Source organism: Topomyia yanbarensis, chromosome 3 (assembly GCF_030247195.1).
Source record: "Topomyia yanbarensis strain Yona2022 chromosome 3, ASM3024719v1, whole genome shotgun sequence".
NCBI classification, from domain to species: domain Eukaryota; kingdom Metazoa; phylum Arthropoda; class Insecta; order Diptera; family Culicidae; genus Topomyia; species Topomyia yanbarensis.
The window spans coordinates 395,345,575-395,366,681 of NC_080672.1; the positions used below are offsets into that span (position 1 = coordinate 395,345,575).

At 41.4% G+C, this 21,107-nt stretch overlaps 1 protein-coding gene across 1 annotated transcript in view; it reads left to right on the forward strand.

Moving 5' to 3' along the window:
- LOC131693631 (uncharacterized) overlaps positions 1-21,107 on the forward strand; it is a 146,166-nt gene that overhangs the window by 39,290 nt on the left and 85,769 nt on the right. Inside the window, exon 2 of the mRNA XM_058981602.1 lies at positions 5,485-6,172. Coding sequence (XP_058837585.1) covers positions 5,959-6,172 — 214 coding nt within the window. The 5' untranslated portion in view covers positions 5,485-5,958. The remainder of the gene's footprint in view (positions 1-5,484; positions 6,173-21,107) is intronic.

The following is a 21,107-nucleotide window of genomic DNA, read 5'->3' on the forward strand; positions in this document are numbered from 1 at the left end:
TCGACGTCGGACTTTGGATGTCGAATTTTCGATTTTCAGAGTTTTGACGTCGGAACTCTGACGTCGGATTTATGATGTCGGAATTTCGAAGTCGTATTTTTGATTTCGGCATTGTGACGTCAGATTTTTGAAGACGGATTTTAACGTCAAATTTTCGACGTAGCATTCCTCGGATTTTTATATCGGCTTTCCGACGTTAAATTTTTGACATCGGAATTCCGTCACCAGATTTTCGATGTCGAAAACCCGACGTCGGATTTCGTATGTCGGAAATTCGACATTGGATTTGAATTTTCAATGTCGGAATTTCCTCTCCGTATTTCCGACGTCAGATTTTCAACGTAGGTGTTTTAACGTCAGGAAAAAAAAAATTCAGGAGTAATTTTTTTTTTATATTGGAATTTCGACGTCGAATTTTCGATGTCAGAATTTTCACTTTGGATTTCCGACGTCAGACTTTCGAGTTTTAACGTCGGATTTTCGACGTCGGACTTTTGACGTCGGATTTCCGAAGTAAACATTTATTAAGTCGGAATTTTGAAGTTGAATTTATGATATCGAAATTCCGACGACGGATTTTTAATGTGGGAATTCCGTAGTCGAATGTTCGATATCGAAATTCCGACTTTGGGCTTTTGATGTCAGAATTCCAACGTTGGAATTCCGGATTTTCGTTGTCGAAATATCGACGTCGGATTTTGCCGTTAGATTTAATTTTTTATGTTCCGACGTTGGAATATTCATGTTATAATTTCGACGACGGATTTTTATGTCGGAATTCCGAAGTCAGATTTTCGTCAACGGAACTCCTACGTCGAGCTTTTGGTGTCAGATATTCGATGTCTGAATTACGAAATTTCTTAAATATCGTTTTATATTTAGATATATTGCATTTGTGTAGCCTGCAACATTATCAACACTGATATTATTATATCAAAAGAAGCTCTTTTGTGTTGAAAAGCTTCTTCGAGGTTGTTAAACCTTCAAAGTTAATGGTTTCGAAATTATATGATCTTAACCGTTAGAAAAGTTTATGAACATTTATTGCACTTTAAAAGTGCACTTTGTATTTGCATTCTTTGACTTCATTGATATATTATAAAAGAAATTATAAGAAGCATATGTTAAACTTATTTTGTTTGTGAACCACTAATTTATCAAACTTACATTAAATTTAAGCATTTTCAAAAAATCTACGATTTTCATCAACCCCCCCCTCTCCCTCCGACCCAAAACAAAATTTGGCTACGCTACTGCCCACATTGGAATGTGACGTCGAATTGTCGGGTTTTGGACGTAAGAATTCCGACGTCAGATTTCCGACGTTGGTTTCTGACGTCAGCTTCTCGAAAAATCGACATCGGAATTTCGACGTCGGAAACCCAACATCTAGTATTTGAAGTCGAATATTTGTTATGTAAAATGTCTGAGGAATATTTGGATATTTTTTATGTAAAAATGTCTGAAGAACACAATGGCAATAAAATTTAAGAAAGTAAACATACAAATATTACGAGAAAAATTGTTTTAGTTAAAATTGCTTATTTGGCAACACTGCCACCAAAACAAGCTATTTTTTCTAGATTCCAATTTAACCAATTTTTTTTCAAAATGTTTTTCTCCATTTGTTTCCTGACTAAACAATAGCGGAAATATGAACAAAAGCATCAGTTATAATGCTTTATTTGTATGAAACAAAATCCATGCGCGATTGGGCCAAGAAGAAAATTCGTATTTTATTACTTAAACCGATCGAGCTCATCTTTCTAAATATTTCAATAAATATGTTCAACCCTTAAAACTTTTTAATCGATTTTCTACGAAAATGTAAACACGTCCTCGTTTGACACTATCGTTCTTTCTTGACAGTGAATTTGGCCACTTGGGTTAGCATTTTTGACCGTTCTGCCAGAAAAAAGATAGGGATCAAGGTAGTTCAATGAAAGGTGCGGTCGTGATAATTCAATTTTATAAATTATTTTTTCTTTGTTATGTTGCGTAAAAAATCGTGAAAAAATGTGCAATCAGGAAAAATAAAAAACTGTATATGGTTTAATGACTCAATTTTGACAGGTCATTTGTCATATTTTGTCGTCAATTTACACTTACGACACGAATGCGTGCGACTTTTGTTTACATTTAAAGCAAAAATTCTCAATACAGTCAACCGATTTTCACAAAAATTGAGGGAATCATACAGAATAGATAAAAGAATCGATTTTTTCCAAATTGTTCCTACCATTCATTATTTTCAAGATATTCGATCTCAAACTTTAAAAAGATGAGTGGGTAATGTCTGGGACATAATCCAAGTGAAGTAGAATACACTTAGACTGTTAATTCAAATGCTGCAATTTTTATAATCTTCAGCATGGTTGCATTAAAACCAATTATTTCGGTATTTCTCGTAGAAATCCAAATATAATGGTACCCATATGTTTGCATTACATTCGTATAAATCACTTGCGAAGCGTGGCAAATTTCAAATGTTGGGCTTGCTCCAAAGTTTCAACCCACCAGGTTATTTTTGGGTGGATAGTACTATCTATGGGCCCTGATTATTGGCATGAACGTGGACTTCTCGCAATAACTCTGCAACTATCACGTATGATAACAACCGACAGTGAATGTAGTATCTGGACATTACATTTAATAAAGCATTTAACTTTGAGCCGCGAAATTCACAAACAAAATAAGTAAAAGAAGGTGGAGTCATTAAGCCGAACATAAAATAAACCCGTCTTAATGTGGATGTACAAATCCTATCATATATGCACTTGTTATCAAAATGTCGGAAAATGTTTTTTTCAGTTGCCGAAATCAGGCGAAACTGACGAAAGAACGAAGCTTCTTTCCATTCCACTAGCACTTTGCGAAATCGAAAATGAGACAACGGGCTAGGACAAAGCAAGCATGTAGCAGAGCGTTTTCATTATTATCTCCGCATGCTCGTTTTCGCTTTGAGATTCATAATGATATTGGTAACTTCGATATGGACCTTACTGCTGGGGAAACGAGAATACACTAGCAATGATATTTATTTGTCGATGCTCGATTCTGTAGATTTGCGAGCTAATGATGGTCATTTTAACTATGTTCTAGTTGCATTATTAGATGCACATTGAATTAATTTCATTTAATGAATGATAATCGCAAATTACTGACCATGCATCAAAACGAAATTGAAATTCGGATTGTCATAGGAAAACGAAAGTCGCTGCTGCTGCTACTCGTTTTCGTAGAATCGAGAGAGGAGGGGACATCGCCTTTATTGTTTTATTTTTTCATGCATTTAGCGACAAAAGAGGCAAGGAAAGGACGAAGATGAATTCTTGAGCGTTTTTTCAAAACGTCATATTTGCAATGAGTTACTCTCTTTGTTTACTTTCTCTTCTGTTAATAATTCGGTCACTTTAACATTTATCCCTCAACTCTTTGCATAATATGCTAGTTAAAACCACCGTCTTTCGATCTGTACTGTGAAATAAGTGAAAAGTGTTATAGTGACGCCGTAAAAATCGAAAGAGAAAGTAAACAAAGAGAGTAACTCATTGCAGATATGACGTTTTGAAAAAACGCTCAAGAATTCTCTGAATTTCGTCGTTCATTGAATAGGTATGAGAATTTTAGGCTCTGCTTGTTATACAATTAATCTGTTTCTACGGATCGTTAGAAGCATGTGTTTATAGCACCATATATGATGATATGCAAAGCAATTCGTATCATTTCATCAGCAGAAACTTATAATACCAGCATTCAATAAGCCAACATCATCTCCTTCACACAACGTAACCATATGGGCGAAGTCGATGATGTTTTTTTCAAAATCGATCTTTTAGTCTTGAAAATCGACTTTTTGCACCCGATCTTCTTGGCCCAATTGTCAGCTTCAAAAATTCGATCTGGTAAAATCGAAATTCAAAATTCCCATTGAAAAAGAATCAATTTTCTTACAATCGATTTTTTCTGTCTCGAAAAATCGTTTATTTTTTTCATTCGATCTTTCCCGATATATTATATAAAAAAATCGATTTATCAACATTGATTTTAATTTTTCGAAATATCCATAACTAATCAGTGCAAATAAAATCGTCAATCGCACCCGCACTACACATTGGAGCGCGAGCCGTGGTGAATTTATCTGATGTGGCGTGTTCATAATTTAAAGAGCAAGAGAGCGAGGTCTCTTACACCCAACCACCCCATCTCCAGCGCAAAGAAAAGAGCGTTCTGATTTTTCTGTGGTATGTGATTATAGTATGCATGAAACTGGCGCGCTTGTGCATAATTGGAATGATTGCTTTCGGCAGTCATGGAATACGCATATTGCCCCGAAGAGTTTGATCTAGCTACAACGTTTTCCTACTACGTGGTCAGAAAGCAAACTGACGATTTTTTCCATGTGTTCTGCTTTTATACGTGTGTCGCATTTCTTTGGATGACAAAGTGGTAGTCCCAGTAACGCTCACTGCTTGGTAGAATTGTGCGGGCTAATTATGGAGTAGATAATTACTGTTTTCAGAAAATCCATTATTTCCATTATTTCTAGTAATTGTACATACTACGGCACTAGATACAAAATTGTTGTGAAATAAACCTCGGAAGAGACAGAATACCGTTTTGGTATTAATTTGATACTAATTAGTACTTTTAGTATTCTTCGTGTTACTGAAGGTGTGATTTGAACAGCCAAGTATCGAAATGAAAGTAGGTCTGTTTTTCTTTCTCTTCCCGATTTAGCCGATCTGTATAAGCATATCGAAGGAACCTCGCAACAGTTTACAGAAAAACACGGCCAACCACTCGATTGCGACACGGTACTATCTATTATTAGCATTGAGCGGACATTAAATATTTGACCAACATATTAGGTTCACTTATGGAACGGCCTAGAGTGGTGCTAATAGACATAGAGGAGAGTGAGAAAAAAAACTCATCACAACCCATCTCGACATAAGCGCGACTGACTCCGTGTGTTCGACTGATTGATTTCTTTCAACAGTCGTCCAACCATGCTGCATACCTACTAAAGGTTGCATCATAAAACACCCTTTTTCGGTGATCGCAATCGGAGCAGCTTACGGCACGGCGGCGACGGCCGCGGGCGCTTTGAAAAGAAAGTGTTTATCGGGAAAATATCGGGTGAACATTTACATAACAGCATAAATGGGTAAAAAGCAAAACGAAGCTGAAACTGAAAAACGATCACGCGTTAAATCTGCCTGTAATTGATTCGAATGCGCAGCAGCACGCCACATAATTGCGCATAACTGCACCTTGTTCGACTAAGCTCTGCCAACTTGCACTTGCTCAGATCACCCTCCCCCGTCCCGACCCTTCGTCTAAACGATCCGTTTCTAGGGAAAAGCTGCTAATTATCGATGCCTGTCAATCTGTTGTAGGTGTGCCAGAGGTGCACCCAAAACTGTGTATGTACGCCGATTTTTAATTACCCTTTCTCTCTTGTTTGCTTGTTACTTTCAGTTTCGCGTGATTCCTGCTGGTGCTGGAAATCTCCATACTCGATTCACTGGAAGAGTGCAGTGCTGATCTTCCGGCCTGTGGATCCTCGCACGTGGAACGAATCCTTAATTGGTGAATGTTATTTTCGTGAGCCGCCAATTTGTGATGTTTCCAACTCTTTCTGTTGATATGTGCCAGTGCAACCTCAAAAGTTACGTGAGTGTGAAGAAGAATACAGCCTCCTTGGATTCAAAAGCTTGACGGTGATATTTTTAAACTTGAATAGTGCCGAAAGTGTCAAAAAGTGCGTGTCGTTGATTGGTGTGAAAATAATTTCAGTCCCGCTCATCAAAGTGTGAAACCTAAAGCAATTCGGTGTCAGACGTAGTGATCATTTGCTGTTTTTCCATTGCAACACTCGACTGTCTCATCAGTTATCTCAATCGGCGTTGGTAGTCAAATGTGCCAACCCCAGTAATCACCGTAATCACGATCATGATGATGACGATGTTGAGAGGCAAACTGTCGTTATGTGTTTCCAGTGCTGCAACGGTCGTCGCAACGGTGGCACTGCTGGCGCTGATCGTGGCCAGCTTTGGCGGCCGACAAGTGCAGGCCCATGTCGCGCTGACGTTTCCACCGGCGCGGAAGTATGACCTCGATTTTCTGGACAACTCACGCACCAAAGCACCCTGCGGGATGCCGAAAGGTGAGTTCTTTTGCGCTACTTTATCCGATGAATTGATTTCACACCTATTTTGCAAGCGGTAGGAGGGATGATCGGAAACTAGAAAGTGCCGGCGGCGGCTTAAAAACGGGCCAATTTATGCGGCGACACGGGCTCGAAGAAATCGTCGAAGTGAATAAAGTCTTTCTCGTCTCATTTTGCACGCCCATTTTTTTTTGCTGCGGTTGTTCATTGTTTCCGGTGTTCGGTGCCAATTCCGTAGTCAATTTTATTGCTGTTGTACAGGAGGTCCCAGCAGTGCTTTGTATTAAGGTTAACTATCTTATTCGAATGTTCTTCACCCCTACACTCGGTTCTTTCCGCAATTTACGACATATTTTTCTTCGTCCTTCATGCCAATCGTACATGTAGCTAGGCATATGGTAACAGGTTTGCCGGAATGACATGCAAATTCCTGTTTATTAAATGATTATTTCTCTAGTGATCTACTTTTGTCCGCACCCAGATTCCAACCTGCTTCGAGGATAACCGGTGTGTTTGTGTGCTCGACGAACAGGCGAGGTTTCTCACTTTCTGTTCGAACCTGGTAAAACAGGCTTTCTGACAAGCTGTTCGTTCGTTTTGCGCGTCCAGTTGGCCAGCTAGCCGATCGAACGACGAGAAGGTTTTCAATGGGTCTCGTGCAGGCACTAGGCTAGCGAAAGTATGCTGCGCGACAAATCGAAGCATAATGCGATCGATTATCGCGGAAACTATCAATTAGTTTTGGTTCGGCTCATATCGTGATGTGATCATTGCATGACCGTATCGGGACAGTTGGAGGTTTTCACGCCCCCCTTCTCGCTCTAGTTTTTTTTTGATAAGTAGGCCAAGACCTGCGCAGTGATGTAGTAGAAGGATGTTTTTTTGTTTTAGTGCTTGTTAGCACAGTGGCCTAGCTAGAAATTTATCTTGGTCGAGATGAAAGGCTCCCGATTTCGTCGATTTTTTAGAGTATGGCGAAATTTAATGTATAATTTATTTATATGTCGAACGCTGTAAAAGTCATCAGCCTAAATCCTGCAAATCTATTTGATGGATTTAAATGGTCACCTGAGTATAATAAAGGAACTCAAACTAAACACTGTCTTGACAACAGCTCAAGATAAAATGGAGGCTAAACCGAACTTCGATATCTCATATGAGGTCCACATAGTGGATCGTCAGATGTGGGATGTAGGGGGTCCTATGCTGCCTCAAGGTACAATATCATTCTATACGGATGATTCTAAAATGGGTGAGCTGACCGGCTCGGGAGTCTACGGACCAACAATTAATGAAGCGATATCAACGGGAAAGTGACCTACAGTTTTCCAGGCAGAGGTATATGCAATATACACCTGCTCGGAGGTCTGTAGGAAACGAAACTACAGACATGCCAAAATCGCAATCTTCTAGGACAGCCAAGCAGCACTGTTGGCATTAAGGTCGTCGAAATGTGAGTCCAAACTGGTTTGGGCGTGCATCACATCTTTACAACAACTGTCAACTCGGAATAAAGTAATGATATTCTGGGTACCTGACCACGAAGAAATCGACGGTAACGAAGTGGCCGACGAATTAGCCAGGCGTGGTTTATCAAACATGTTTGTTGGACCAGAACCATTTCTAGGTATATCTCCCTGTGCCATTAAACTAGAACTTTCGGCTTGGGCAAGAAACCAACTACTAAACGATTGACGTAACGTAGAAGGCGCTCGACAAGCTAAGAAATTCATACATCCAGATACAACGAGAGCCAAAAAACTAATGGATCTAAAACGTAAAGACTTACGTATAATCACAGGTTTATTTACGGGACATTGTCCTGCTAAGCATCATCTGAAAAAAAAATGGCAAAAGTCAAGATGACATTTGTCGATTTTGTAACTACGAGCTCGAGAGCTCGGAACATATTCTCTGCCAGTGTGCAGTACTATTTCTTCGAAGGGAGCGATACTTCGGAAGGCATCTTATGACGCCTCACGAGATATGGCATACCTGTCCCAAACGGATCTTCAGCTACATTAATAATGTATTGCCCGGTTGGGAAGACACATGTGGACAAACAAACAACTCGCTTCCAACTACTTTGGATTCGGATAATTTGTAACATATAGACCAAACAGGGGCAGCCACAAAAGATAACCTGAATAGTGGTCGCAGTGGCAAAGTTTCCTCTAACAAAAAAAAAACTGCAAATGTGAAATTTTGATTTAAAATAGCACTTTAGTATACTGTCCATAAAGGCATAAGAGTCCCATATTGAAAAACAGGAAGCCGAGAAAAACGCTGTTTAAAATTTACAATTACGTTGAGCCTTATGAATGGAACTCAGTGGCGTAGCCAGGAGGAGGGGGGGGGGGTTTGGGGGTTAAACCCCCCCCCCCCCCAAACCAAAATTAATTGGATTGAAAAAAATTGATGCTGACGAATTTAATTTAATATTCCACAAAATATTTTTGGAAAAATATTCTCTGATCACTACATTGAGAACTGTGTTTAAAGCGTCATAAGAACTTTTGGAAAATTGTAGGAAGGGGATCTTGTAACTTATCTCTTAGCCAGAATCCCATAGTTGTCAAATTACTTCAATGTAAATTAAAATAACTGTCTGAATTATTATGAGCTCATTTTTGGAAAGATGCTTCAAAATATGGATTAGAGACAATTTTTCGAATGGGAATCTAAATTTGAATAGTTTGATTGCATATAAAACATAAGCTTGTTTACCGAAAACTTACATACTACATTTCAACATTTGCTGAAAATGTATTTTTTAGATTGTGTAGAGTTTAGACAACAATTGAATATGGTTAACAACAAGAATAACATTTCAGAAACTAGTTGAAAGCTGATGCAATTTTGTCTCTAGCAGGTCAGGATCGGTTTTATGAGCATTGGATTTTTGTTGTATTATCAACTATATGAATAGCCTCTTAGCAGGATGCAATGAATGGCGTACTAAAATTTTGTGTGCTACGTACTAGTACTGCAAGTTGTGAGGTTGACTAATAAAGAAAAGTAAAATTAATGCTCGATAAATTTTTAACGGTCACGATCACATTCATTCGAAACTGCCAAATTTCGATGTTAAGTAACATTGAAGAATTTCAAAACGTAAAACTGTTCATCTGCTGATAGAATAATTTTGACGGTTAATCCTCCTAGAAGTAATTATAGACAAGAATTACTCTTCAACCAAATTTGGGTCGAGACTTAATGTCTCCAGCAAAGTTTTCGAAAGTGCTATTTCAAACAACTTTGTCAAAGACATAAATATCCCACATATTCAGAGTATCGAAATATAGTAGTAGAAAACCTTTACAACAAGCTATTCTGAAATTACTGTATTTGATAAATCTCTTCTGCGGTAATTAAATAATAAATTCACATTGCGTTCAAGGTGCCTTTGAAGCTTACAAAAAAATAAGGGAACTGGATATAAAACAAATAATTCCCAGATATTAAAAGGACTCAAAAACACAAAGAGTGATTCCATTTTCAGGAGCTAGCATAAATTCGGCGCAAGCTTAGTCCGCCCACCAAGTTAGTGTCGGATTCTGATGAGATGAAGTCGAAACGCAAGTTTCAGTTCCATCCATCCATAATTTAGTTATAGGTTTTGTGTTCTCAACTCGCAATGATTGTTTCAAACAATTTTATCCGTAGCGCAGAAAAAAATAGTTTTCACCTAAATTTTTCTTCACTAAGAAGAAATATAGCAGGCCCAGTCCATTTAAATCCCTATATGTTGAATTCATGTATCCTTCATACTTTCAACAAAATTGTTTGAAATGACATTATCAAAAACTTTGCTGAAGGCACTATGTCTCTTAATATTTTTGAAAAATTAATTCACCATAATTACCTCTATGAGAGTTAATCACTAAAATTTCTATATCAAAGCAGGCGCTGTTTTATGTTGATAACTTCCCGAAGTTGTCAAACCTTCAAAGTCAAGGATTATTATATTAGGCGATCTTGAACGTTGAAATTTTTTTAGATCATTTATCCCACTTTAAAAGATCGCAATTTTTGACTTCATTGACATATTATACAAGAAAATAATCTATAGAGGTTTGAAAACTGTTCCATGTTGATCCTTCTTGTTTGTAGACTGTAATGACATCTGTTAGACTACTTATGTTTTTGAGTTTTCAATAATTTATCAAACTCATATTAAATTTTAACATTTTTTCAAAAAATTTGCGATTTTCATCAAAACCCCCTCCAAACCAAATTTCTGGCTACGCCACTGATGGAACTATCACGCAGCATGCATCGTGTGATACCGTGCGGTAGGCAGATATCACTCTGAGGCACATCACGCGGTAGGTGCTCTCCAATTTCCGTAGGTAACTGGTTACTCTCAGTGCTCTTGACCATGACGGGCCGCCGTACCTGAGGATAGATACTGCAACGCCTGCCAGTAGCCTACGTCTACTGGCGCACACCTTTGAGCTGTTGGACACCACCCTCGATAGTGCCGCAATGGCAGTCGACGCTCTCTTGCATGTATAGTTGACGTGGCTGCCGAAGGTCAGCTTGTCTATAATGACTCCGAGAGACTTTAGACTCCGCTGTGAGGTGATCACGACTTCTCCCACATGGATAACTGCATGTTGTGCCGACTTGCGGTTGTTGACGATAACTACCTCCGTCTTATGCTGAGCGAGTTCCAGGCCTCTCGCGCTCATCCATTCCTCCACCGTGTTGATCGCGTGTTCTGCAGTTAGTTCTACCTCAGGGATTGACTCCCCTACAAGGTTACGTCGTCTTGACCCCAGGAGGGAACTGCAATCTCAGAACCCCGTCATACATGAGGTTCCATAGCACCGGGCCTAGGATCGAGCCCTGCGGGACTCCGGCGGTAATCGAAACCCTTTTCTGATCGGCATCGGTCTTGTATAGCAGTACGCGGTTCTGGAAGTAGCTTTCCAGGATCCGGTACAGACCCACCGGTAGGCTAAGCCGGTGTAACAAGAGCGCGATGGCACTCCCTTCTTGCGCTGTTGAATGCGTTCTTCACGTCAAGTGTCACTAACGCACAGTATCGAATGTCTCGCCTTTTTCGTTTCGTTTCGCTATCTCGGCAGTTTTTATCACTGAGTTGATAGCGTCCACCGTGGACTTACCCTTCCGAAAGCCAAACTGGTTGCTTGACAGACCGTCCGTACCTTCCGCGTACGGGGTTAGCCTGTTGAGGATGATCCTCTCAAGCAGTTTGCCAGTCGTGTCGATCAGACAGATTGGTCTGTACGCCGATGGGTCGCCTGACGGCTTCCCGGGCTTCGGCAACAGCACCAATTTCTGCCTTTTCCATCTATCGGGGAAACGGCACTCGTCAAGGCATCTCTGCATAGCTAGCCTGAACATGTTCGGGTTCGCTATGATCGCTGCCTTGAGAGCGTTGTTTGGAACTCCATCCGGCCCTGGAGCTTTGTTCATTGCTAGGGATTTAGCCACTGCGAGTAGTTCTTCATTCGTCACTGGAGCCACCACCGTGCCCGCACTGTCTCGTAGTGCAGGTGGCCAGGGGCTTGTGGCTCGAGACGGGAAGAGTACTTCGATAATCGTTGCCAGCCGGTCCGGAGACTGTTCTGGGGGTAAGGAGCCCCCTTTGGTCTTGGCCATCACAATCCGGTAGGCGTCACCCCGCGGATTCGCGTTGGCACTCTCACACAGGTTGTCGAAACACGCTCTCTTGCTGCTTTTAATAGCCTTGTTAAGGGCCAATTTCGCAGCTCGAAACACTTCACGGCGGTTCTCTCTTGCATCCTCGGTGCGAGCTCTTTGCATCCTACGTCTAGCTCTAAGGCAGGCTGACCGTAGAGCTGCAATCTCGGCACTCCACCAGTATACCGGGCATCTACCGTTTCTTGGCAGTGTTTTTCTCGGCATAGTGGCGTCGCACGCGCGTGATAGAACAGCTACCAGCGCATCCCCGCTTAGACTGTCGGTGTTGGCCTCCAGTCCCAGGGCCGCGGTGAAAGCTTCGCTGTCGAAGTGATTGGACTTCCACCCGCGTACCTGACAGGGATCTCCCGCCGTCGGATGCTGCACACCATAGTTGATCCTAAAGCGGATTGCTAAATGATCGCTATGGGTGTAGCCTTCGTCTACCCTCCGTTCCATGCCTGGAACCAGACTCGGGCTGGCAAATGCTACGTCAATCCATGCCTCCACTCCCACCATTGTTAGCTAGCACAGCATCGAGTTTCGCAAGCGCCTCCATAAGCGCTTTTTTTATTTTTTACAATGGAGAAGACCTTTACGTCCTAGCCCAGTACACGTACTATTGGTAGGGTCCAAGCTACCGCACGGGGTGCACTGGGGGCTCCATTAGCGCTTGGCCCCTGCTATTTGTACAGCGACTGCCCCACTCTACTGCCCAAGCGTTGAAGTCTCCCGCTATAACTACCGGTTTCCGGCCCACTAGGTCTGACGAGAGCCTGTCGATCATCTGGTTGAACTGTTCTATGGGCCATCTTGGTGGAGTGTAGCAGCTACAATAGAACACACCATTGATCTTGGCAATCGCAACACCCTCGGCGGAGGAGTGTATTACCTCTTGAACCGGGAACCGTTCCGTTGTACAGATTGCCACCATTCCAGACCCGTCCGATACCCAATTGCAGTTGCCGGTAGGGATGTTGTACGGGTCTGATAGGAGGGCGACATCTGTCCTCGACTCCGAGACCGATTGCCACAACAGCTGTTGTGCTGCTGCACCACAATGGTTAAGATTTAGCTGTGTGACGTTCACGGCTTCTTCTTATTTGCCTCACCGAAGGCACACGAAGGTCCGCCCATAGCATGATTACGGGCTTGCTTCTTAGCGGTGCAGATAAGGTATTTATGCACCTTAGTGCATCCCCGCTCCTTATGCCCCTCCTCGCCGCAGCGACGACATAGTTTGCTCCTGTCTGTACCCTTACATTCGTACGATTTATGGCCTGACTCCAGGCACCGATAGCACCTATCCACTGAAGGTCGATCTTCAGTTTACCTATCACGGTAACCTTTTATGCTTCCGCTTACAGTAGCCTGAGGTAGGCTACTTGCGTGCCGGAGGGTTCCGCTATCAAGCGCACAGAGGCCCGCTCAATTGCTGCGCCACATTGTTCCTTGACGGCAACGACGACATCGTCTGCGGGCGTGAACTCGTCCAGTTGCATACACTGGAGAGTCATTTCCGCCCCTAACGACCTCACCTGAGCGCCTTCACCCAGGACCTCTTGGGCCAAGGCCTTATACACTGCACTGGATTGTGCGCCTCGCTTCAGCACCAAAAGCATTTCGCCTGTGTTGGTACGTCTCACGCTGCGCACGTCTTGCCCGAGGGCCGCCCTCATCGACTTTAGGACGTCGGCATATTTGTCCTTGTCGGTTTTTAACCACAAGGCCTCGCCTCTGTCCTTGGCCTTCTTCGCGGGCCGCGGTGCATCCGGTGTCGGCTTCTTCTTGGTGACCAGCGTCCAGGGGTTTACGCCCCCCTGCCCCGGTTGCGCCGAGTTGCTGGTACCTTCTCTCTGCCCGGTGGGGTCATTCTCGCCCCGGTTTACCTCGACCAAACGGCGTTTGGCCTTGACGGTTGCACGCCGTGTGGTGTTGGTTTTAGCACCCTCCCCTTGGTTACTTCCTAGAGGGCTTCGCGTTCGACGCCGGAACTCAGCCGCCGCTTCGAGCGTCATGGCTGCTCCAAAGAAGGGGAAGGGGAAGGCCCCTGTCTGGGTACCTATGTCGGCCTTCTCTCTTCCCTCCCTCTTGGAGGCCGCTGTCTGGGTTCCTCTGTCGGACCCGACATTCCACCCTCTTGGCGTAAGCCTGCTGTTCCTGTCTCGCGACACGAACAGCTTTCCGGAGCACCAGCAAGCTCTGTTTCAGCTCCTTGCTGATATTTTGATTCGCGCTAGTGAACTCGATTATTGCATCGAGCTGCTCCACCACTTTGCGCATCGCGGATAGTGGCCCGTCCAGCGCGTTGGTAGGGCTATTTTCTACCACTGCTGGGGGGTCACTGGTGCTGTCGGATATAGCACACGTCGCTCCACTACTCTCCCCGCTAGGGGGAGACCTCGTCAAACCACCTCTAACAAAGGGGTTCGGCACCTCCGTTTGTTTATTTTTATTTTTATTCACTTCACTCATTAATCCCACGAGTAGCGCGAGAAAGAAAGGTCCGCCACGCCAGAGCTCCGCAGTAACGTGGTAAGGGACGCTTACTGTGGGGGTTGCCCAGGTACCCCACAGGCTCCGTTAACGATCGAGCATCTTTTTCACCCCCTCGATCACTCATCCCTCGGCACGGGTCGCTTCACGCCTTGGAATTGGGGTTATGACCTATCTTGCTTTACGTGGTGACCGCGGCCCAGATCATCACAACCATCCTCCTTTACCAGGGCTTTGGACCTGTAGCTCTGGTTCTCAATAGTTGCAGGTACGTATGTTATTAGAGACATGCTACTATTGAGATCCGTCATTCGCTAGCGGAACACCTCCGTCTTGTGGTGAGCTGTTTGCAGCTTGACCCCGTTTATCCAGCTCTCGATCGCGTCTATTGTCTCCGTCACCGACACTTCCACTTCTTCAAGTGTCTCACCCATCACCGTTAGTGACACGTCGTCCGCGAAACCCACGATTTTCACTTTCCTAGGCAGCTGCAGCGTTAAGACCCCATCGTACATCCCGTTCCAAAGAGTTGGACCGAGATTGGAGCCCTGAGAAACGCCCGCTGTGGCTCGCATTGACTTCTGCCCTTCGCTCGTCTCGTACAACAGCACTCTGCTCTAAAAGTAGCTCTTCAGGATCTGGTATAGATAGTCGGGAACCCTCATTCTATGCAGCGCTGCAGCGATGGCTTCCCAGCTGGCCCTGTTGAACGCGTTCTTCACATCTATCGTGACCACAGCGCAGTATCTATCTGTATGTGTGTGTGTGTCCGTGTGTGCGTATGTATTTTCTAATGTCACTCATTTTCTCAGAGATGGTTGAATCGATTTGCACGAAATTAATTTCAAATGAACGGTATAACGCTCCCATATGCTGTTATTGAATTTTTATTGGATCAGATTTCGGGACCGGACTTACGGGATGAACAGTGCGGTCACACAGCAATTTGACATAGAAACTGGTACCACCATGATGGTCAAATGATGTAGTATATATTAGAATGGGTGTAAAATTAGTTCAATTTACGGGTCTAGCTCACTAAAGGCCAATTAAAATAGCTTTGACCACATTGGCCACTTATGACAGTTCTTGATGTCCCCAGGGAACTTATCAAGTTCCAAGTTAATATCACACCTATTTCTGAGCTTTCTTGTCTGATTTTTACAAAATTGATTTTAATTAAAAGATACGACACACTCCTTAACTCCCTTCAAATTTTATTCAAGTCTGACTTTTGGTTCTGGAGTTATTGCTTGGTTAGTACGGTCACCCAGGAATTTCCCATATGAACCGTTACAATCGTAATGCCTCAGAAGTAAACAATTTATTGAAATGGATGTATTATAAAAATGTAATATATACATTTGAAAGTTTACAATGAATATAAACAACGATGAAATCCTAGCGTTCATGATTGAGAAAGGCACAATTGCACCGCTAGGTGTATTAAAATAGGTTTCTACTACTACAAAACCATTGGTGTATTAGAGAGAACTCACAAATAGGAAAATGAAATTATTTCCATTTCCTTCAACTTTTCATGACCGTCACTGAATAGCTGAAAGGTCTACTCAATCAACTCTGACTCCGTACTAACCTTCGGCATTCGCCATTCAATCATTACCGCCAGCAGTCACAACTAAACAATTAAATTTATGTATATCTATCTGTTCCCACTTTTGAATCCATCATTTTAATCCAGTAATGAGTTGGAGTCAAGTATCAGTTATAGCACAAAATAATTGCTTGTACTGTAAAACTCGGCACTCGACCTCTAAATTGCAACAACAGCACCACCAGCTGTGTGTAGGCAGCTACTATACTCTACACGACAGCAAAGGTCGAAGTATCGAAGCATAAATAATAATAAAATGGAGAGAATCCAAATCGCAAAACGAGAGACAGTACACAGACTAAGTACACTGCAAAAAAAACAGTTCAATATCGCCGGCGGGCTTGCTATAGTTTCGTGCCGTTTCTGATGACCGACAGGGTAGCAGCGACGCGAAACCGGACTAACGTGACAACCCTCAATTACACTAGCAATGTGCTGATCGGTTGCTTTGTGTTCCGCTGACGCGTGTCAAACGAATTCATATGGATCGAATGACCCTTTTCCAATTGGCATCCATTTAGCATTGAACGCATTGAAGATCATTCTCATGCTCGGCACTGGAAGGGGTCATGAGTAGTTGTTGATCCTCTCGAGCAGTGACCACCGATCACTGCCTGCTGTGGCTGTGTTTGTTTGGTGTAGTGTGCAGATAAAATGATTTTGCCGCGGGTAGGCACTCGAACGAGACCGCGTGGTGCGAATCTGACTAATTGTTCAACCGACCTTCGCTCGAATAGATTCTATTTAAGTGGTTCCGGCTTCACACCAGCTGATGTCGATGTGCGTATCGATCGTTTGATACGATATGATTGTTCACGGCTTTATTTAATGGTTTGATGGACTATCAATTTATGCGTTGCATTAGGTCGCAGTGCGATTGTTTATGTTAATGTAGAAGTTTAAATAATTCATTCGAAAACGTATATTTGCTTTTTATCGCATTTTTAGCGCGAATACCAGTAAGCATAGATCGGTAAAATGAGCAGATGATTTATTGAGTAATTCAACCCTCCTCGCTCATACAAATATCCAAAAAAGTTATTCGAATATTTGTTCCTTCACCAACCGTTATATTTATTTCCAATGATTCGAAATTTGTTTAACAACACCGAAAACCCCGATTTCAGTAGATTTGACCGAAACTCGTACATGTTTGCTGTTGCTCATTTCATGTAAATTCCAGTCGCAAGTTTTGAATTGTAAAAATCAGTTCACGTTAGGTGTTTGAAGGCAACGGACGCAGTATCTATTCATGGGACTATATATCAACACCAATATACTTAGGAGACATTTTTTAGAGATTGTTATTTGGTTTGTGGTTGCATTTAGGCATTTTATTAGATCAGATGTTCCAGATATTATCCTCCCATCTTTTTACGCAAGCGTGTGAAACAAATGATTTTATGATATGTTACTGTTGAAGGTTTTTACACACTCTTTTTACCATTTACTAAAAATAGTATCCATATACAGAGTAAAGGTGACCACATTTTTGTTTTACTATCCCATAGTTTGTCTTTCAAGTTCTTGTATCTCCCATAATTTCCGGCTCTTCCTTCATATTCTTAAAGTTTTCGCTTTGCATCTGGCTCAAGACTCGTGAATATATGACTCTTCCGAAAAAGAAACAAAAGATGGTGTAATGGATGCCGTACAAGATTCATCATCGAAGACTACGACTTCCCATTCAAAATCATACACCTTGAACTCAGGCAGACCATAACTGAACTTCTTTCGGTAGAAATATTCAACCGTGATAGATATCTTGAAAGTATGCCCAGATAAGCTCAGAATTGTAATTTTTTGTCTAAAGCAAACAAACAACATTACAGGCGACATGTATTTTATGCAGGATTTCCTTGTCCACATACCTGCCTAAAAAGTTGAGATCAACGTTGTAGTCACCGACTCCAGATTCTTATGTGTGGATCTGATCTACAGAAACACGGTCTTGGCTGTTTCCAGGAGCCCTTACCCCAGTGAACGAAGGTTTTGAAGGGATCATTGCTGTAAAAGGGCCCAGTGAGGCAAGTGCACAGGGAATAGATAAGGTGACTTTTGCATTGACAGTGCTAAAAAGTGTGCCTATTGTGGGAAGAGTCTACATGATCTATTACCATGTCCCGCATACAAACTGCGCCCAGACAATCCGACGATTTCTCTTAAGCATCTTTTTTACAGAAATAATAAAGAGAACTACGCCATTCACCATGAAAGTGCATTATGTTCTCATGGGTCAGGAATAAATCGAATCGGACGATATTTTTGTGGTTGGGTAGCTTTGTGTTTTTGCACCTGCACCGAGGAGTCTTCAATTATCAGGGTACGGCATGGAATTGTCTTCTCGATGAGAATCGATCTTGCTTACTCCACGCTCTTTGCCACTGCTTTAAGAAGGTGTTCATCAAGGTGGTCTGCTCTATTTATGTTTCTATGAAACAAAAAAAAATAATAATTTTCGCTAATTGTTTGAAATCTTTGTAGTTCAAATATTCATATCGCGCAACTTAAACATGTTCCTTGTTTATTTTTTTTATCCACTTTACATTTGAAATCAACGGGGGCGTGGTGTGATCTGCTGCGTTTTTGTGGAATCTCAGTTTTGTGCTTATTTTGTGTTTACTTTGACTGGAATTTTTAAATCCTGACCTAAGATGTTTAACGATCAAAAATGTGTGTAAATCGATCAAACTTTTTATTTAAAAAATCAAATCAAGTTTTATTAGCAATTTCAATTCACACATAATAAAAAAAATATTCCCTCAAGTTTCCTTTTTAGCGAATGCGAATTACTGCGCCTTTAGTTCTTACTCCTTCCATAAAGTTTTGCACAGCCTCCTTGGCAACTTTCCTCGCCGCAGAACACCAGTTAGTCTTGAACTGCATCTCACTGACAACTGTTTTATACGTCTTTTTGAGGTTCCGCTTGGCGATTGCCCAATATTTTACTAATGGGCAGAGCTCTGTTAGGAGGGGTAATGATCTTGGGAACCACCTGAACGCTATTCACGGCATACCACTCCATAGCTTTTTTCCGTAATGGCATGATACCAAATCCGGCCGAAACAGAACGGGACAATTGTGTTGCTTAAGCAAAGGCAACAGACGTTTTTCTCAGCACTCTTGCACATAAATTTCCTGGTTGATGGTCCTGGTTGCGATGCAAATGTTGCTCTTCAAGCTACAGGAACAAATGGTCTACCACACGAGATATTTCTTTGCGAGCTTCGACAGTTTAATGTGCTTCAAAATCTTCGCCATTTACAAAAGCGTATGTTACTTCTAAGTGAATGAATCTTAGTAACAGGGGATATATTCTTCTTGCAGAACTGATCTTACTTCTTAGAATGGTTTCACAAGCGTTAATAAAGCTTGAAAAGATTAAGAGGGAAAATCTTTACCGTAATTCAAACCAAGTGTTGAACATTATTTATTCACACCACACATTCGTATGCTTTTCCTCTTGCTAAGCGATGAAATTCCAGAAAGCATGCATTTGTATCACATATACACATATACACATAGTTACACTTTATCACACATACACAACACATTTTTAATGAAAACAAATGGACAAAAAGAAAGCTATCAAGAGTGTCGCTCTTGCCACTTCGGGGTGTCGGTCTTACCCGCAGCTTTCTTAAAATGTTCATTTTTTGGCAATCAATAATTTTTAATGAATACAATTTTTTTGAAACACCTTAAAAATTATATCTTGTTAAGAACCATCTAAACAAGGATTATGCACAGAATATACAATTTTTGGAGGTTTGTGGTATTTTAGAAAAATGATTGCGCTTAAGGTGTCGGACTTGCCCCCATTTCCCCTATATGAACATTTAGATTTGTTCGGTTTAGTTTGGAGCGGCAAGATAAACCATCAAGTGCATCGGCATATTAAAGCAACAAGAATGAAGTATGACGTACAGTACTGATTATTTAATGTTGATTAATGGTAGTCAGTCTTCCCAGGAAAAGTGACTAGTAAGCGTATAACACGGTGTTCCTAAAACCGTTATTAACTAAAAAAAATGACCATAAATTTGGCATACGGCATTCGAAAGATACAGTATCCAAGCATCTTCTCAGTGAATTTCAAAATGATCCATCGAGGGATTCGAGATATATGGCGATTTGAAGTTTTATGATACGTTTCATAAGGCTACCAGCAAACACCCACGGATTTGGTCCAATCTCTATAAACAAAAAAATATTTGTCTACTTATTTAGTACATGGAATTCAAAAGATATAGTAATCAAGTATATCCATTGCAAGTTTGAAAATATTTCATTGATGGAATCGAAAGTTATAACGGTTTGGATGTGGTATGCGGTCATAGATGGGTTTTCTACCAGACTTCAAGCGTGAATACATGTTTGTCCATTGACTATTTAGATCGTTTATACGTGTCGCGACTTTTAAAGAAAAACCTTACCATTTAATTACATAAATATAATGCACGAAAGGTGTTATTTATATGGTGCACTGAAAAAATATGGAAATAGGGTTGCCTACCAAACGTTAAATATAATGTGTAAATTAAAAAAAAAATAGATGAAAGTTGGAATGTTTACTTCAAACGGCCATATCTCAATGGTATGTTGACTGATTCTAATTATTTTTTCATTATTGAACAGGTAGACGTTTCATCGTTAATTTTCATCAAGAAGAATATAAAATAGAGTTGTCTACATAAATAAATAGACAATATAATTGGTCTCAACTATATGTATTATAATTATTTAGTGATTATTTTTGTATTAAAAATAGCGGTCTATCAATTTTTATATACTAGTTGATTGCAATTGCTGTTTACTACAAATTATGGATATATGAAATGTTAAAACTAACACAGTCGTGATTCGCTGGTCGCTCAATTTTTAACAGGAGCCGCTTTTTAGTTGGACCTCCGCGCTAGTTGGTCCATTGTCGACATCTGAATGTCAAATTCTCATGTTAAATTCAATTCGACAATCAAACTGACAATAGTTAGAGATATGAGCAGATGAACTTGTACTAATAACATCCCCTTTGATCCCCCTACTAATAACATCCCCCAGTTTTAACATCTATCAACCCAACCAGCGAATCACGATTGTACAAAATTTCCAACAAAAACCGTATCATAACATAAATTGATCTGAATC